A 17654-nucleotide genomic window follows, 5' to 3' on the forward strand; every position below is an offset into this window, starting at 1 on the left:
CTCAGCCTCTGGAGAGGACTAATTCTCAGCTGCTGGATCTACTGCCATTTTGTGGTTTAGGGTTTTCTGGGCGTCTGGTAATTGAAGTTGCTGCGGTACCAACATTGAGGTAGCCGTTAACCTCAGGCCTCATCTCCTTAATTTTCCTTATCTCTTCATTGCTGTCCTATCTGGGCCGTCTTTGGCGAGGAGGGCCCCTGTGGAATCGTGGTCTATATGTAACCCCAAAACATATTCTGTCTCACTGGTTTACCTTGTTCTCCTGCCCCTGGTTGTCAGCACCTTCCATCACTCCTCCCTGCACAGGAGTGTTGGAATACCTGTGGTCGGCGCCCATAGGGTCTCCGGATGTAGTAAGGTGGAGCCCTTGGCTGCCTTAGGGCCTGGCTTTTGGGAGCACTCTGATCCCTCATTCTTTCCCCAACTCTCACTATTGTGGTAATTCTGCTGGTAATTGCATAGAGGACCCCTGAGATGTGGACAGTGTCCATAATGATTACCATCTGCTATATTTACTGCCTTGTGCTGGAACTCCACCTGCCCTGTAACATCTGCTGCCTCTTCACCCTTTCCACCTCCAATAACATCAGACTCCATGGTCTCCCCACCTCCTACACTGCAAAGGTACTTCCCGGGGTTATTCTCCCTTATGGCAGTCTGGTGTACAAATACATCTTCCTTGATGTAATTTTTGTTGATGAAACCATATGTTTCTTACATGGAACCATTTTTCTGTTCCCCAAACCATCCTTGTGATGCTTTCTTTGTCCTTGCCAGCTGCCAATGTGAGGCTGCCTGCTGTGGCACTGAGGGCAGGAGAGCTGGGTCTCCACCTCACTGCTCATAATTGCGGTGATGGTGACTTTGAGAGTAGATGGGCCCGTGGCTCAGGCCTGTGCAGAGGGCGCTACCCAAGAGAAGTCTAACTCCTCACAACAACCCTAAGGGCAGCACGATTATTATTACCATCTCTGTGTCACAGTTCACGCATTCCTTCACTTATTAACTGAATGAATGTTTGAGTGCCTAAGTGCCTGGCATATGAGGCTCTGCAGTTGTGGGGTAAACAAGGAAGCCACAGGCCTGCTTTCAGGGAACTCACTGTCTCGCTGAGGGTAACAGTAAGGATAACCTCCACCCCTCCGGAGGGCTTGCTGTGTGACAGGACCAAACACACTACTACACTCACCCAAACCTCACAACAGTCCAGTGATAGGCACTCCTATCATCATGCCCATTTTATAGCTCAGAAAGTTGCAGTAGGGAAGGAGGGAGCCTCTATCTAGTGTTCTACTCCTTATAGCCTGAGGAACCAGGTCCCCAAAGCCCATTTCTTGGCCATGGTCTGTACTGCCTCTGGGCACGCTGTCCTGTTTGTGAGGCTGTGTCTTGCTGTGTGACGGGGAATGGCCTCGGGGCCCAGTCTGAGCTCTGAGCCTGTCTGAGCCTTCCTGTGTGCGTCTGGAGCCAACTCCAGTTCTATCCTCGGCTAATGACGATGTCGATGACAGGGAGGATGATGAGTTTGGGGTCTCCGAGGCTGAGGGCTATGCAAGTGTCTTTCCTGCACAGGAAATTCCATGGGTTCTCACTTGGATCGACACATACTCCTTATCCAGCAAGGATTTAATGTGTGCCTCTGCCTGAGGCTTGCAGCATCTCTGTTGGTCTGTCGGTTTCTCCAGCCTCCTGAGATCTGTAAATAATGTGACATTCTAGGGGACCCAGGTGACAGCCCTCCCTTCTCCCAAGTGAAGGTTAGGCTGTCCCAAGCCAACCCAGGGCCCTTTAGTCCTAGGAGTAGGGCTCAGGAAGTTAGGTCCTAGGGCAGCCAGGCTGAGGCTGCTGGACTGACGACAAATGGATGAGCAGACTGAATGAAGGATGGTGGGACAGGACTGTTTGGAGCTGTACTGCACCCCCTCCTCCAGGCATTCCCCACTATGGGGCACCCCTTCCTCCTACCTTTCCCTGACTCACCTCTAAACTTCCTTTTCCTACAATAGCTTCTAAACCTCTTCCCCATTATCCTTGCAAGACCACCATCATCCCCTGGTGGTCCAGTGGTTAAGACTGCCCGCTTCCTCTACAGGGGGAACAGGTTCGATTCCTGGTTGGGGAACTAAGATTCCCACATGCCCCACGGAGGAGGCCAAACAATTAAAAAAAAAAAAAAAAAAAGGAGACTGTCAGAGACCTGAAAATCCCGCTTGAACCATTTCCCACGTTAGAAACACTGAGGTCAGTAGTTGCCCACGGTCATACAGCGATTCGGGAGTGGGAGCAGGAATCCTGGTACAGGAAACTCACATTCTGGACTATCCTCCCAAGGTCCGATAGTCCCTCTGCTGGGTGTGATATTTCCCTCTCACATCACCCGCTTCTCTCAAGGATTATCCCTGCACCCACCCAGCATGCGCCAATGGGCCAGTGGGTCAGTGCACTGGGTCCGGTTTCCCGCAGGATGTCTACAGCTCCTTCAGGGCTGCTGGCCCCCACTCGCTCAACTTTGGCTTTGCCTTTTAGCCACCGCCGGCACCTATGGCTCTTGGACCCCTCTTGGGCCCTTTGCGAGGCCGGGGCCTCACCGGCCAAGGCGGTCGCGTCCCCCTAGCTTACTCCATCAGCCCTATGTGATCCACGATCCCGGGGCAAGTCCAGCGGCCTGCACGGATTCCAGCCTCCAGGCTCCTCCCCAAAAGCCAACCCTCGCTATAGATCACTGTCGGTCGGGCCCCCACACCACCAGTCCCGGACTTGCTCCTCTCTGGGTCCCGCCCCCTGAGCGATCCTGGCTTCACTCCACGACGGGCCCCGCCCCCCACGGCTAAGGACTGAGGCCTGGCTCCGCCCCCTCACGAGCATTAAGGAGACCACGACCAATAACAAATGCAGCCCTTGAGGCGGCAAAGCGTCCTTAGGGCAGAAGTAGTGGGGAGTCCAGGGAGGGTCTCTCCAGCAGGGAATCCCCGACTTTTCACGAGTTGTCTGTCAGCGTCATTTTCCCACTACACTTTCCACATAGGAATCATCTAGAACGCACCCCGCCCGCTGGAGCCGGAGACAGTGCTGCTGCTGAGCCTCCTTCTAGGGGCTATGGGCCAGCCAGGTCCTCAGGCAACTGGAAACCAGAACAGGGCGACAGTACCTGAGGTCAATCCTCTGTCTGGGAGCCTGTGGAGGAGGAAGGCCCGCCTTTTCCTCCGCCTTCTGTCCTCTAGTCCTATTGTTCTGTCTCAGGGTTCTTTTCTCTGCGCCCTCCCTTCTGGCGAGAATGGAAGGGAGTGGATGGCAGATGTGAGTGATCAACGCCTGCGCACTGGTCGGGAGCCGCGCACGGCCTCGCGGGAGGGAGCTGCAGTAGAGGGCGTGGCTCGAGCCTGGGAAAAGGCGGGAAACCGAGGAGGCGCGAGGCTCGCGCATGCGCACACACTCAACTGCCTTCCCGGCGCTGGGAGTGAGGCGGCTTTGGCTGTGGCAGCGCTGTGGTGAGGGCGTCCCTTGAGACTGGGTTCGGGAGGCCCAGGGAAACCGCTCTTTACCGTTAGCACCAGAAGTACCATCCCGCGCCTCCTCCCCGCTCCCAAAGCGCAGGCGCAGCCCTGGCACCGAGAGACACCGATGACCCTCTTCTCCTCAGTCCTGAGAGAGACGGCCCAGCCCTTCCGGGGGACACGGGCCTCTGGGCCGAGACCCGCATCGCCAGCCCTCGGACTAACCGTCCTCACGGCGCCCTCCGCTTCGGGGTTGGGGCCGCACTGCCTTCCCCTCTGGCTCGTTCACCGCGTCCCCCCGCGGTCCCTGGCGAGAACGTGCGGGCGCGCCCTGCGCAGGGCCGGCCTTCGGAGCCCAGGGAAGGAGCGCGGGGCCGGGGCCGCTCCCCGGGGGCCCCGTCGCGGCTTCGGGGGAGGGGCGGGGTGCTGCCGCCCGCGGAGGCTGGTGCCCGCGGCCCGCCCGGCCGCTCCCCACCTTGCGTGGGGCCTCGGCGGGGCCCCGGCGCCTCTCGCGGGCCCCCCCTTCCTGCCATCCCCACGCGCGCGGCCAGGGCCCTGGCGGGACGGGGGCTCCCTGGGGACGAGTGCCTTCCTGCCCCCGGACAAGCCCGAGAGCGCAGGGGTCGCTCCTGCCCGGTGTCCGGCCCGGCCCGCGCGGACACCCGCCGAGGGTAAGGGTCCGCGGTCGGCACGGAGCCCGCCCCAGAGCCGTGCTGAGAGTTGGGGGCCCTCGCCCAGAGCCTTTTTCAGTTTCTGTTTGACTTTCCCCGGGTCCCCGCGGGGAGGCAGCCAGTGGGGCTGCTGATCTGTGTCTGGCAGGACTGTTGAGGGATCACCTGAGCTCACCTGACATTCTGGCAGGTCTTAGTTCTTCTTGACCAAATGAATGACCATCCCTGGGAGGCCCCCCTTCTCCAAGCTCACCTCCCTGTGTTCCGGGCGTGTCTGGGGTTCTGGCTGCTGGTTTTCTTTCTGGGCAGTGATGTCCCACCAAACCCTGACATCACTTCATAACCAGGTTTCCCCATGAAGGCCAGCTTCATTCCAGGGGCCCCTGTTAACCCCTTTTAGCTGGCGAATTGGTCTAACATCAACCCCAAATCCGAATCTGCACCAGAATCTATTACCCATTCAAGAAATGCCTTCCGCTCTGAAGTGGGACTCTGTAGGATGGTTGGTTTGATTTTGAGAGAAATCTCCGCTGGACCAACCATCCCTGCTGGGATTTGGCTCCCTGGGCTAGAGCTATGTGCTGGGCTGTGGGGTCTGCCTGTCCCCATCTCTCTTGGGATGTAGGTTGAGTATGGACTGGTGGTCCATTTTTGGGTCTGAGTCTAGGCTGGGCCAGAGGTATTGATCCAGCTTCTTGTGGAGCTAGAGGTGGCTCTACGGGGTTGGGTCCTGGCTGGGCTACAGGTTCCTCTCTCAATTGCAGCTCCTGTTGAGTTCTAGACTAGATTCTTTTCCTGGCTCAGGTCTGTGCTGTGAGACAGCTTTCTGTTTCATGAAGGGCAGCTTTTGGGTGAGAGGTGACAGCTGTGGTTCAGGCTCCTGTGGGGCAAGAAATTCCTGCTGCAAAGCAGATTTTTTGGGGGCTTAAGGTTCCTGCGGAGATTCACCTTCATGTTAGGTAAGGGGCTCCTGCTGAGTGAGGGTCTTTGCTGTGCAGTGGGCTTCTGTTGGGTATTGGGTCCCTGCTGATCTTTAGGTGCTGGCTGAGCTGTGTGTGTTTTTCTGGTCCAGGCTCTGGCTGGGTGATAGGTGTCTGGTGTGGCTTTGATTCTCGAACGGGCCTAAATACTGACTTAGAACTTGGCTCCACTTGTTTTTTCCTCAAGGGAGATATTGATCTCCCTAGCTTCATCCCTCTGCCCCCCACCACACCTCCTTTGTCACAGATCCCTTATTGGTTACTCATGATGACACCTCCATTTGGGTTCCAGTCCTTCATCCTAGCATCCTTGGTCTTTCTTCTGAAGGCAGTTGGCTGGCCAATTCTGCCTCCCCACTCCTGTGACAAGTGAAGCACTTGTGTGCCTCCTGCTGTGGGAAGAGGGATTGGGAACAGATGGAAGCTGAGTGGCCAGCACTCTCCCACCAGAATGGTTATGTCTTAAATCCGCCCCATCCCACTCACCGCTCAGTTAAAATATTTCTTCTCATAGGCCAACATCCCAGTTTCGTCCTCTGTTTCATCTGGATGACAGAAGCCAGATTCTGGATGAGCGTTCCTTTGCTTTTCTCCACTTCTGATGTTTGAGGAAAGGGTCAGAGAGGTGAGCAGGATCTACCCTGTTGTCATTGTTTCCTCTTTATTCATTCTTTCAAATGGTTTCCTTGTATTATTGTTCTGATCACTTTACTCCCATGTTGAAAAAAAGAGAGACATACTCCCATTGTTACAGCTTGAAACCCTTTTCAGTGGCATTTGAGACCGTCCACACCAGCTCTCTAGCCTTGTTGTACGCCTCTGCACATATGCTTCTCATACTAGATTGAAACTTACAGAGTCAGATGACCATTCACGATGGGGATGATGGTGATCGTAAATACTGGAGGCATTTTATGTGCCCGGAAATGACGCCAGGCTTTTTTAAACCTATATTATCTTTAGTAAGACAATATCTGATTCATTGCTTTAACTTCTTTTTTTTTTTTGCCCTACCTAGCTGTTACCTCAGAAAGGTTTGTTGCTTGATTAAAAGAGTAAAAAGTTGGGCAGCGGAGAGAGATTGATGGTGGTGTTAGATAGAATCGTGTATATCATCTGGATTGAGTTTGGAATGAGTAGGGTTAAGTGGGTCGTCTGGGTGGAATGTGAGTTTCCAGACCCCATTTGAAAGTGATATTGACCCATTACATTTAACTATATTTATTGACTTTTGTTTATTACTTGCTTGGGTGTATTTAAGATCAGGTGGGACCAGCTGGGCAACCAGAGATTCCTGGTTTCTTTCAGATAAGCCTGGGTAATGGGAGGCCCCAGGAAAAGACTTGGGGGAAATGCCTTTTGAGAACATTGGGATGATTTAGGGAGTGAGGACCGGGATGGGGAGCTTGAGGTGGGAGAAGAGCATCTTAAGGTGCGCTCACTGTCTTCTTGACTGGGAATGTTTCATTGCGAGGGTAGGCTCCTATAAGGGCAGAGCAAAACTTGCCAGCTGACATCGTCTGAGAAATTGCTGGCAGGCTCTGGAGGGCTTGGTTGGCTTCCTGTGGTGTCTTTGGTGTCCTAGGGTGAAAAGAAAAGGGAAAGACTACTGTTAAAAACATTTTTAGAATTTATTTTTTATGAGAGCTTTTAAAATATTAAAAGTAAGACTCATCCCATGGAAGAAATTAAAATGAAAGAGTATATTCAGTAATAGTTAAAGGATGCCACAATCCCAGCCTCCACTCCTCATTCGGGAGAGCTAACTATTGTTACTAGTTTGCTACATGGTTTTCCATACATTTTTGTATATTAACATAATAGTTCACTTTAAAAACCAAACATGAGTTTATACTATACATATTGTTTTGCTGTGTTCCTTTAACAAATCTTTTATTATGGCATGTCTGTAGAAGTCCTTAAGACTTACATGTGCAGTTCAATAAATTGTTACAAGGAAATATTCATGAAACTGCTACCTAGGCCTGGAAATAGAATACTACCAACAACCCTCCTCCTCATCTGATCACTACCCTCCTTCTCCCCTCGCAGTGGTAATCCCAACTTTTGCAGTAAGCATTATTTTTTTCTTTATGTCTTTACCACCTACCTATACATTCCTAAATAATTTAGTTTAATTTTGCCTCATTTTGAACTTTATGTATATGAAATCATGCTATAACTATTCTCTTATTTTTTTCTCTTTTAGTCAACATTACATTGCTTTATTATTGTCCATTCTCACAGATATATAATAATCTAATATACTACTACTTATTTATTCATTGACCAATTTTCAGTTTGGGTTAGTTATGAACAACGCTGCTATGAAATCCTTGTTCATTTCTCCTGGTGTACATAAGCAAGCATTCTTATGAGAGTGGAATTGCTAAGAGTGGAATTGCTTGGTCACAGAGTTTAAACTTTAGTAGATAACTACCAGCACTTTCTCAACGTGATTTACCAATTTACACTCCCATTAGCAGGAGACAAAAGAGTTTTCGCTGTTCTACTCTCTGCCAATATGTGGTATTGTCAGACATGAAAATTGTTGCCAATCATATGATGTGGAGTGATCTCTGTTTGGTTTTAATTCATATTTTTCCAGTGACTAGTAAGGTTGAGTGCTATTTCACATGTTTATTAACTATTTGGATTTCTTTTCTCTGAAGTGCCTACTCAAGTCTATTGCCTATTTGTTGTGTTACCTGCCTTCCTCTCATTTATCTATAAGAATTCCTTATACAGTTTGAATAGTAATCCTTTATAGATATTAAAAGTTGAAGACATACCTCGTAGTCTGTAGATTGTCATTTTCTTCTTTTGATGACTAAAATTTCTTAATTTCAATAAAGTCAAATTTATTAATCTTTTCCTTTATGACTTTTCTCCGATATTCCCTTATAAGTTTGTCTTTCAGAGATAGACCTTCAATTCACTTAAATTTATTTTTGTGATGGGTTTGAAATAGGGAGTCTCTGCACCTTTTATTCACTTAATAAATTGTGGACATCTTTCCAATCAACATATAACCACCTACCTCATTATTTTAGACAAGTGCAGAATTGCCCAATTTTCTCTTGATGAATTTTTTTTACTGAGGTATAATTGACATCTAACATTATATTAGTTTCAGGTGTACAACACAATGATTTGATATTTGTGTGAATTATAAAATGATTACACAATAAGTCTGTTAATGATGAGCATTTAATATATTCATCTGTTAATACAATACTGCTATAATTAATATTCTTGTGCATATATCTTTGAATATCCATGCTAGCATTCTATACTAGATACTTCTTGAAGTGAAACTACTGGTTAAAAGATACACATATTTAAGTTTTTTATAGGTATCATCAAGTTGTATTTTACCTCCATCCACAATAAGGATCTAGATTCGTCCCACTCTTGATAATATCACAACATCAATCAGTTTAACATTTGCCAATATACTTTTTATATGACATTTAATTATACCTAGACTAGGGAGGAATCACATTTTGTTTGACACCAACACTGGTGTCATCATCAGAGATCAATGGCCAGGTCCCCAACAGCTCCATCTCCCTCCACTTTGACACGCAATGGCATTCTATGATTAAAGAATTTGGTTACACCTCTCTAGTATTAGGAGAATTGTGTTTTACTTTTCTTGTCTTCCTATTCCCCACAAGTTTACTTTGAGTAGAAAGGGTTGATAAGTGTGCTTATTCTGGTCTTCGTTTTATCCCTCTTGTCTCTTCTCAACCCCTGCTTCATCCCTAGTTGCTTCCACAGAGTGACTCTGGTTTAAGGAAGGTCATTCTTTTGCAACTTACTGGTTTTCTTCACTCTGCCCTTGAAGTGATCACAGGGACATGGCTTCTTTGGCAGCCCGGGCACTGTGATGAGTTTTCTTTTAGGGGCTCTCAGGAACCAATCTGGAATAAGGGAGTTGCTGTTTAGGAGGGTTAATGTGTTTGAGGCAGGGCAGGGCTTTACTTGCCATCTTCCTTGCCTCCCAGTTCTTTTTCTTACTGCAGTGGTGTGGGGAAGTGTCAACCAAGAACAGTGGAGGTATCCAGTTATATGAGCACCATGGTCTCTAAGTTGTTCTGCCTGACCTGTATGGGCAAGAATTTAGTGGCAGGTTTGGAGCAGGCATCAGGGTATCATTAGGGAGACCAAAAAATGAGGAATAAGACCTAGGTGTCTGCTTTTTAGTGGCTGCTTTACCTCAAGCAAGCCATTTTGCCTCTCTGATTTCAGTCTTACCTGTGAGTAAAATAAGGTTGAGAATGGGGTCCAGGAAGGTCTTAGAAGGCAGCCCTGGGTTGTTGGGGAGGGAAGGGAAGAGGGGGCATCCAGAGATTCAGGAAGCTCTCCCCTGGGCCTTGGAGGAGTCTGGCTCTTACATGAAACTCAGAAAGAAAGATAAGTGGTAGTGCTGCATGTGGGGGCTTGTGGAGAGGGGAGAGGGTGAGGTCAGTTCAGATAACATCTACTCTAATCTCGGAGGGACTCAAGAGAGGAAGTTGGGATCTTGATGGTGCATCCGGCTTGTTAATATTGGATTACTGACCTTTGCACTCACATTCTTGGCCTCCTTCCTGGAGCCACGTCCCCGAAGCCTGGTGTTGGTCCCTGTGGCCTCTGGCGATCCCTGTAGGAGGAAACTGGTCACTTCCAGGCACTGGAAAGGGAAGGGGCCAAGAGAATTGGTCCCCATCACTGTACTACCTAGGTCAGCACCATTGCTCTTCCTTTTTACTCAAGGATCTAGGGTACTTCAAGAGAGGAGTATTTTAAATGGATACAGAATTGGGGTTTAAAATCTGTCCTAGAGAAAAGCTTAGCTGGAAGTAGGTGGAGAAAGAATGACTTCTGGGTAGAAGGGAGAGCAATCAAGACCTTAGAACCTCCCCCCATTAAGATCCTTCCCTACACACATTAAAATCCTCATGACTTAAGGAATGAGAGCAAGGAGCAGATTATTCCATAAACCAGTCCGGAACTTCACCTGACCTCCATGTTTGGTGGTATTTGAATCCATAATCCTAGTTCAACTCTAAGAGGATGGCATTTACCTTTGTTCCTCTGGGACAATCCATTCCTCTTTTGGCCTGTATTCAAGTCTGTCTTATCACCTGATGCTCTCTTGTTCCCATTTTGTGATACTTAAAATATTGTTATGACAATCAAGTGTGATGTTTTATAGAGATTCTGGAGCTGGAACTGGGTTCAGATGATGCTTCCTCTGTACAGGAGTTGTCCACATTTCCTGCCAAAATTAATTATACCTTCACATGGTTCCCCATTGTATTTGAATGCAGTTCTATCCATGCACAGTTATAGTTTGTTGTTTGAAATGTGTTGTGGACTGAATTGTGTCCCCCTAAAATTCATTAACGCCATAACCCCTAATAACTCAGAATGACTGTATTTGAGGCTAGGGCCTTTATAGAGATGATTAAGTTAAAATGAGGCCCTTATGGTGGCCTCTAATCCAATCTGACTGGAGTCCTTATAAGTTATATATATAAGAAGAGGAGATTTGGGCACACAAAAGGGACACCAGGCATGTACGTGCATGGAGGAATGACCAGGTGAGGAAATAGCAAGGAGATGGCCATCTGTAAGCCAAGGAGAGAGGCCTCAGAAGAAACCAAAGTTGCTGACACATTGATCTTGGACTTCCAGGCTCCTGAATTGTGAGAAAATAAGTTGCTGTTGTGTAAACCACCCAGTCTGTGGTATTTTGTTATGGTGGTCCTAGCAAACTAAAAATCTTTCTCCCTCACTAGACTCTGAACTAATGGCTTAGTAGTCATTCAGCTACATGGCTCCTGACACATGGTAGGTATGTGGTAAATGTTTGTTTGATAAGCAGACGGACAGATTGTCCAGAGAGGGCCCTTCAAGCAGCATCTGGTTCAATCCAGCTCCCCTGTTTCCCAGACTCGTGCCCTTTCTGCCACGCAGATGGATGGTGTTGCATCATTTCTCCAAGTGCTGGTTTCCAAGTGTTTTTATGGGCTGTTTTGAGTGGTAGTAAAGTAATTTCAACAGGCATAGCCCCTTCCGTCTAAACTTTTCTACTATATCACTGTCACCTGACCTCTACTTCTGGTTCCGGAGAAAAGCCACAGAATGTTAGAGCCAGAAGGAAACTTGGAGATTATTAGTGGATCCCCTTCACTGAGAAGTTTTCCTTTTTCATCTAATGCAACATAACTATATTACGGAAAATTTGTAAAGTACAGATGAAGAAATCTTTACCCTTATCAGCTGTTGGAATTTTGGTGTGTTTCCTGCATATCATTTTTTAATGAAGTGATAACCATAGCATGTGAGCCAATTTCTTTTTGTTCACTTTATAAGCTTGTTCCTGTGTTTTCTTATAATATTTATAACAAAATATTATAATAACATTTTGAATGACTACATAACACTCTCAAGTATATGTGCTCCAGATTATTTAACTGTTCTCTCATTGCTGAATATTTAGACTGTTTTATTTTTTGGCTATTGATAAATTTCTTTGTGCTTGTAACTGTTTTCCAAATGTTAGATTGTTGCCTTGGGCAAGATTTCCCAAAATGGAATTAATGGGTCAGAAGTCACAAAAAATTTTATGTTTCTTGGTATCACTACCAAGTTATTTTTAAAGCATTGTACTAATTAACTAGGTCAACACCTCCTTTATTTTCAGGTGAGAAAACTGAGGCCTAGAGAGAGCAAATGAAATGCCCAAGTTCACAAAGGTAATGGTGACACATCTGGAGCTAAAACCTTGGTCCAAGTCTCTGTTGCTCTTTCTGCAGCCCTCCATGACCCTAATTTCATGATGTACATTAAAACAAAACCGTTACTATAGAATTATGTTCTCCAAATATCAGACATTTTTAGACAACCTTAATGATTTTTGTTATAACTTATATCACCTCTTTGACTACTTACTTCATACATTTTTCTAAATAAATTTAATTTACCTAAGAGCTTCATCCTATGCAGTGTTATCTCTGAGATTATGGGTTTGACACATGCTTAGATTCTTCTAACATGCATTAAAATAAATGTATAACTATTAAAGTAAAAGCTTCTTTTTGTTCTACGTAAAATCAGCTTTGGATAATATTGATACAGTGCAATAGCTTTATCTCCTGACGGACTGGGGGTCAGCTGCTTGCTCTGTCAGTTAACTATGTAGTCTGGGAGAACTCACTTAGCTTCTATGATCTTTGATTCTCTGGTTTGTAAAGAGTGAATATTAGTATCCACCTTGCAGTGTTGTTAGGAATAAAGGAGCTACTGTGGGCCTGGGGCCCAAGTAGGTGTTCAGTACACGATGTGTTACCATTGTGGGTATTATTGCAGACTTTTAGTTATTTCCCAGAGAAAGTGTCTATGCTGGATGTTAGGCTTATAGCTTTTTGCTAACTTGTATGTGTAAAGAAGTTGTTTCCACTTGTTAGGTTTTGCGGTAGATTCTATTATTATTTGACTTCTCTGTTCCACTACATATTAGCATTGTGATTTTGGAGAAGTTGCTTAATTTTTCTGTGACTCGTTTGCATAATTTGTAAAATGAGGCTTAAAAAGTACATTGGTGTGTATGCATACACACATCTGTCCACCAGTGGGCCTAGACACAATAGCCCTAGTAGCCATGGACAATACCTAGTGCCCAAGGTTTGTGAATATCCTTCTCCCATGAAAGGAACCATGGATTGGCTGACTCCAGGGCTGTGGAAAGGAAGTACAAGATGAGCCTGCAACATCTTGTGGTGTGAGAAAGTCAGGAACTGCTAAGGAAATGACGTGTCAAAAAGATACCAAAGTCACCTGGAGCTCAGTGGCCAGCTTTGGGACAACATGAGCAACGCTGTAAATAAGGATAGTAATGGATTATAATCCACAAATATCCCTGAGTCTTCACTTATGTAAATACATAATTGAATACCTAAATGAATGGGAGAGAAGGAGCAGCTCTTTCATATAGTAGAATTTTTAATAAATGTAGAAGGAATGATGGAAACAGAAAATCACTGTTTTGCTACAACCATAGTGATACCTGTTGTAGGCAAAAATCATCAATGGGTTTTAAAAATTAATGGGCAAAATTATAATGAGAAGAAATAGGTTATTTGCATAGTCTCAGAGTATCTCTCCAGGAGATACTTATTAACTACAATGAGCATATAGTGTCTTTATGGACACCACCTTAACTAGCGTTCAAACTTCACATCACCCATCATGAGAGAGATTGTTACCGTGGGCCCTCTGATGTGCTGCACTCATAAGGCAAACATCACTTCTGTGGTATTAGCACCAAAAATGCATAACCTGAATTCAGTCATGAGGAAACATCAGATAAGCCCAAACTGAGGCACATCCTCCGAATTAACTGACAGTACTCTTTAAAAATGTCAAGGTCCTGAAAGACAAGGAAGGCTGAGAAAGTGTCCTAGACTGGAGGAGACCAGGAGAGATGATAACTTTCTTCAGTGTAGGATCCTGGATTGGATTCCAACCAGGAAAAGGACATCAATGGATGATTAGCAAATTCTGAAAATTTGTGCATTAGTTAATAGGATGGTATCATTGCTAATTTTCTGGTTTTGGTAATCATATTACAGTTACGTATGGTGTTATTTGAAAAAAACTGGGTGGAGTTTTTGGATCTACTGGAACTCTGATTCTTTTTACAACATTTTTTAGTCTGAAAAGTGTAAAGTTAAAAATAAAAAAGTACATTAGATTTCTGTGAGGACACGATGAAGTAGTATGTATAAAGTGCTTAGGAGAAGCCTGCCACATAGGATTGTTTAACACACGGGAGCTATTTATTACAAGTAATTTTATAATTGATAAGTAATCTTATGTGGAATGAGTATTCTATTATTGTAAGTAATTTATTTCCTAACATTGTCATTGGTTCTCAGCTATTTCTCTTTTTGTTCCTTTTCCTTATGAAAAGCATATTAATCATGTATGTGATTATTTGAAGAGAGAAAGCAAGATCAGATTTTTATTTGGAGAATTTTGGGGCAGGAGGATTGCGTAATGTTATTTCTTCTCTCCAGACTTGGTCCAACATTGCAAACTACCCTTACCTGGGAAACAAGAATTAAAACTGGCCACCACTGGTCCCCTCTGGTTTGTAATGTGCCACCTGGCGGCTCAGCGAGCTTTTCCCAGCTTGCTGCCCTTGTGCCTTAGTAGTTACTTCAGAAATTTTATTCAGTCCATTTACTGAACCCTTACTAGTTTCACATTATCCATCGTTTACTCTTCACAACAGTTGTACACTCAAAGTAGTATTTTATTCACTTTTAAGATGATAAAACTGAGGCTTAAAAACGTTCAGCATGTCCAGGGTTACAAAGTAAGTGGCAGAACCAGGATTTGGATTATTGTTTCCCTGAATTCAAGTCTGAGTCTGAAGGTCCAGGAGAGTCTAAACATGTCGCCATGTTTGAGAATTGTTGGTAGAGAGCAGTGGCTCCACTGGGGAGTGGTTCCCCCTCCAGGGGACATTTGGCAATGTCTGGAGATATTTTGGGCTATATTAACTGGAAGTGGGGGGTGGGGAGAGGTTGCTATTGGCTTCTAGCAGGTAGAGGCCACACAGAATCTGTAATCTGTTGCTAAACAGATTACAAAGCACAGAATCCCCACCCCACCCCCCAACAAGGAATTATCCAGCACTAATGTCAATAGAGCTGTTATGAAACTCAGGTGTCGAGTCACCTAAGGGCAACATTTTGAGCTTAGAAACCTGAGGATTTATTCTTTCACTTAGCAAATATTTACTGAGCACCGTGTGGGATAGTGTGAGGGATGTGGAAACAATACACCACATTGTGCCAGTGGGGAGGGTACAGTGTAGAAGGGCAGGGCTGGGGGAGGGGAGAGGCACACCAACACCTCAAGGCAGATCATGAAAAGTTCAGAAAGAGAGTCCAGTTAGGGCTAAGCATGTTCCCAGGAGGGAGGGTTCACATCTTGTCCTGGGACGAATCAAGGGAGGCTGTGGGAGGAGGTGGTTTTGGGCAGGTTGTGTGAGCAAAGTTGAGCTGGTGGGAAAGCACAAGACCAGCTCGGGAGCAGCCCGAGGTCTAGTTGAGTGGAGCGCAGAGCGCTTGTTAGTGCGAGGAGTGGACTGGAAAGGCAGCTGTGGCTGGAGCTTGCAATCCAGGCTGAGAACTCTAGCCTTGGTGTCTGTCATAATGGTGGAAAAGCCTTCGCTTCCAGAATGGTGGTCCAGGCCCCAGGGCTGAGGGGCCCAGCAGCTTCCAGAGAGCTCTCTCAATAAGGGAGGGAAGGTTGGAAATTGGGGTGGAGTAGGGTGAACTCCTGATTTTAGGACCGAGTCAGTGCTGAGTATGTAACAAAGCTATTTCACCTCAAAGTAGCCCTTGGGGGGATGTTCCCCTTGAGTGGGAACGTAGGTGGGGATGGGGTCTCTTCTGCACAGTTGTTCTGTGAAGGGCTAGGCCACTTCAGCTGTAGTGAAAAGTGGAGCTGATTCAGGACCCCTAACCCAAGTTGTGCTTCCCAAAGGTGAGCTGTTCATACAGGTCTTGGTGTGGCTACAGCTTCAAACATGGGTACTGCCTGGTGGTGTGATTTTTCTAGTTTATCACCTTACCATGAAATAGCATTAAAAATTGTTGGGGCGCATCTGGTGCAGTAGAAAGAATCTAATCGAGGATGATTTATCATCTGTGGATGTACAATTGCCTTCAACACCCTCCCACCACTGCCTCCAAGGCTGGCCCTGGGGACATTTATTACTCTCTGGAACAGGGATTGGGGGAGAGGTAAGTCAGCAAATCTTTCTTGGGCCATTATTTTTCCTTCCCCCGCCAGCTACAATTGCAGACACTTCCATACACACGGGCTCCTTTACCTTTCACAACACTCTTTGGATTTATGTACAGTTCTTTCCTTTTTATCAATGAAGAGACGGGCACTGAGACAGGCTAACTTGCCCCTAATCCCTGTAGCCTAAAGGGGAGACATTTTACTGCATGTGTGGTCATGCTCTTTTCTGTTTTGCCACATTTCTCCCCCCTTTCTATCTTTCATAGAAAATGAATTTTTTTACCTGTATTTGAGCTGCTGTGGACCGCGGACGTCAGCATCAGTGGCAGCAACAGGAGGGGAGAGATTAGAACTTTCATTTCAACTGTTGGTGCTGCTGTGCGTCGCTTGAAGAGTGTGTGGAAGGTTCGCCGTGAGAGGGTCCCGACTTCTTGGGGTGGCTCAGGCCGTGTGTGGTACGTGGCTTGGGGGTCTGCCCTTTCCTCCTAGGCCAGTGTTCTCATTAGAGGGCGTGAACGGCTAAGTGACGCTGGTCTCATTAGGTAACAGGTTGGACCATGTGCTTTATGAGAATCTGGGAGATAAAACTAGCCAAACAGAAGGAGTGAAGCATTCTTAGCAACCTGAGAGGGTGACTGATAACTTGGCAGCAGTCCTCAGCCCCTCCCCTCCTCCCTCCCACCTCCCTACCCCTCAATGGGCTATGATTTCTCCCCCAAGTCTTTTTGCTTGTTTGAATTTCCTTATACATTTGAGTGACATTTTCTAGCTCAGTATCTGGCAGGAAAGTGAGTGCTAAGGGTTTGCAAGGAGAGGATGGCACGGGCTGTCTCCCCTCTGTCCTCCCCATTCCCATCCTTGGCACAGTATTAGCAATAGCAGTGTTGTTGTTTGGAAAGTTGCCGTGTCCCCACTATTTACAGTTTCCTCCAATTCTGTGGCCACATAAGGAGGGAAGCAGAGAGGATCAAGCAGGAGAGGCTCTTCTTTCTTGCCCTGAACCTGCCCTGGAGCACTGGGTCAAAGCAAGCCTCCTTGTTGTTGGTCAGGCAGGTGGCTGTGGCCTTGTGGTTTCCACCTAGAGGAGAGGGACCTGGGTTGGTGGAAGACCCTCAAGGCTTCAGGTCCAAGAGGTTTTGAGAAACAGGAGCCAGAGTGGGGAATGTGTTTGCCCCTGCTGCTGGGGCTCTTGTTTCAGACCTTGTTTGGAAAGAGCCCAAAGCAAAAGAAGGAAGTGATACTACTTGGAGCCAACATCAAGGGTACAGAACATCAGCACTTACTGAGTGTGACTCATTCCAGAGACTTCAGGAAATGGGCTCAAAGACAGAGGAGAAGTGGCCTTGAGTGCTGGGTGATATTTGTGGGGCTGAGGGGAAGGTTAACAAGGAAGTCCTCCCAGGCTCCTCCAGGCAGGAGTGAGTAAAGGTGGTGTGATTTTGTTGCAGCCAAGGGAGGGAAGAGACTGGGCATGGTTTTGTTTGCTCATTCTTACCCTCTCAACTTCAAATTATTTCTGCCTATGGACATGTTGGAGAGTTGATTGCAGACTTTGCTACTACAGAGCTTATAAAGCATCTGCAGGCAGCAGGCACTGTGCTAGGCAGTGGAGACTGTCCTTGAGTTGAAGGCTGAGTCTGAGCTTGGTCTGATGTAAACCACCCATGTGACTCCTCCCTGGAAAACTCTAACGG

General features: G+C 46.6%; 1 protein-coding gene and 1 pseudogene across 2 annotated transcripts; both read right to left on the reverse strand.

Annotated features, from left to right (window-relative positions):
- Nucleotides 1-25: 25 nt before the first annotated feature.
- LOC130838112 (Y-box-binding protein 1-like) lies at nt 26-2624 on the reverse strand (annotated as a pseudogene).
- Nucleotides 2625-6224: 3600 nt separating this feature from the next.
- Nucleotides 6225-16524, reverse strand: LOC130839064 (C-X-C motif chemokine 17-like). Of its 2 annotated transcripts, none has more exons than XM_057712892.1 (4): nt 16244-16524; nt 9725-9793; nt 8970-9071; nt 6225-6726 (listed from the first exon to the last, which is right to left on the reverse strand). In XM_057712892.1, exons 1-4 carry the CDS (start codon nt 16317-16319, stop codon nt 6629-6631), a joined length of 345 nt encoding a protein of 114 aa, XP_057568875.1. In that variant the 5' UTR covers nt 16320-16524; the 3' UTR covers nt 6225-6628. The 2 variants fall into 2 exon arrangements, with proteins under 2 accessions (XP_057568875.1, XP_057568874.1); XM_057712891.1 differs by having other exon boundaries at nt 9713-9793.
- Between the last annotated feature and the right edge of the window lie 1130 nt (nt 16525-17654).

Source organism: Hippopotamus amphibius, chromosome 16, assembly GCF_030028045.1.
Source record: "Hippopotamus amphibius kiboko isolate mHipAmp2 chromosome 16, mHipAmp2.hap2, whole genome shotgun sequence".
NCBI lineage: Eukaryota > Metazoa > Chordata > Mammalia > Artiodactyla > Hippopotamidae > Hippopotamus > Hippopotamus amphibius.

Coding starts and splice junctions, on each gene's coding strand:
- LOC130839064 (XM_057712891.1), bottom strand. CDS start 16,319: ATGAAAGTTCTAATCTCTCCCCTCCTGTTGCTGCCACTGATGCTGACG. Junction 9,794..16,243: donor CCACAGCAGCTCAAATACAG/GTAAAAAAATTC, acceptor TTCCTCCTACAG/GGATCGCCAGAGGCCACAGG. Junction 9,072..9,712: donor CCAAGAATGTGAGTGCAAAG/GTCAGTAATCCA, acceptor CCCTTATTCCAG/ATTGGTTCCTGAGAGCCCCT.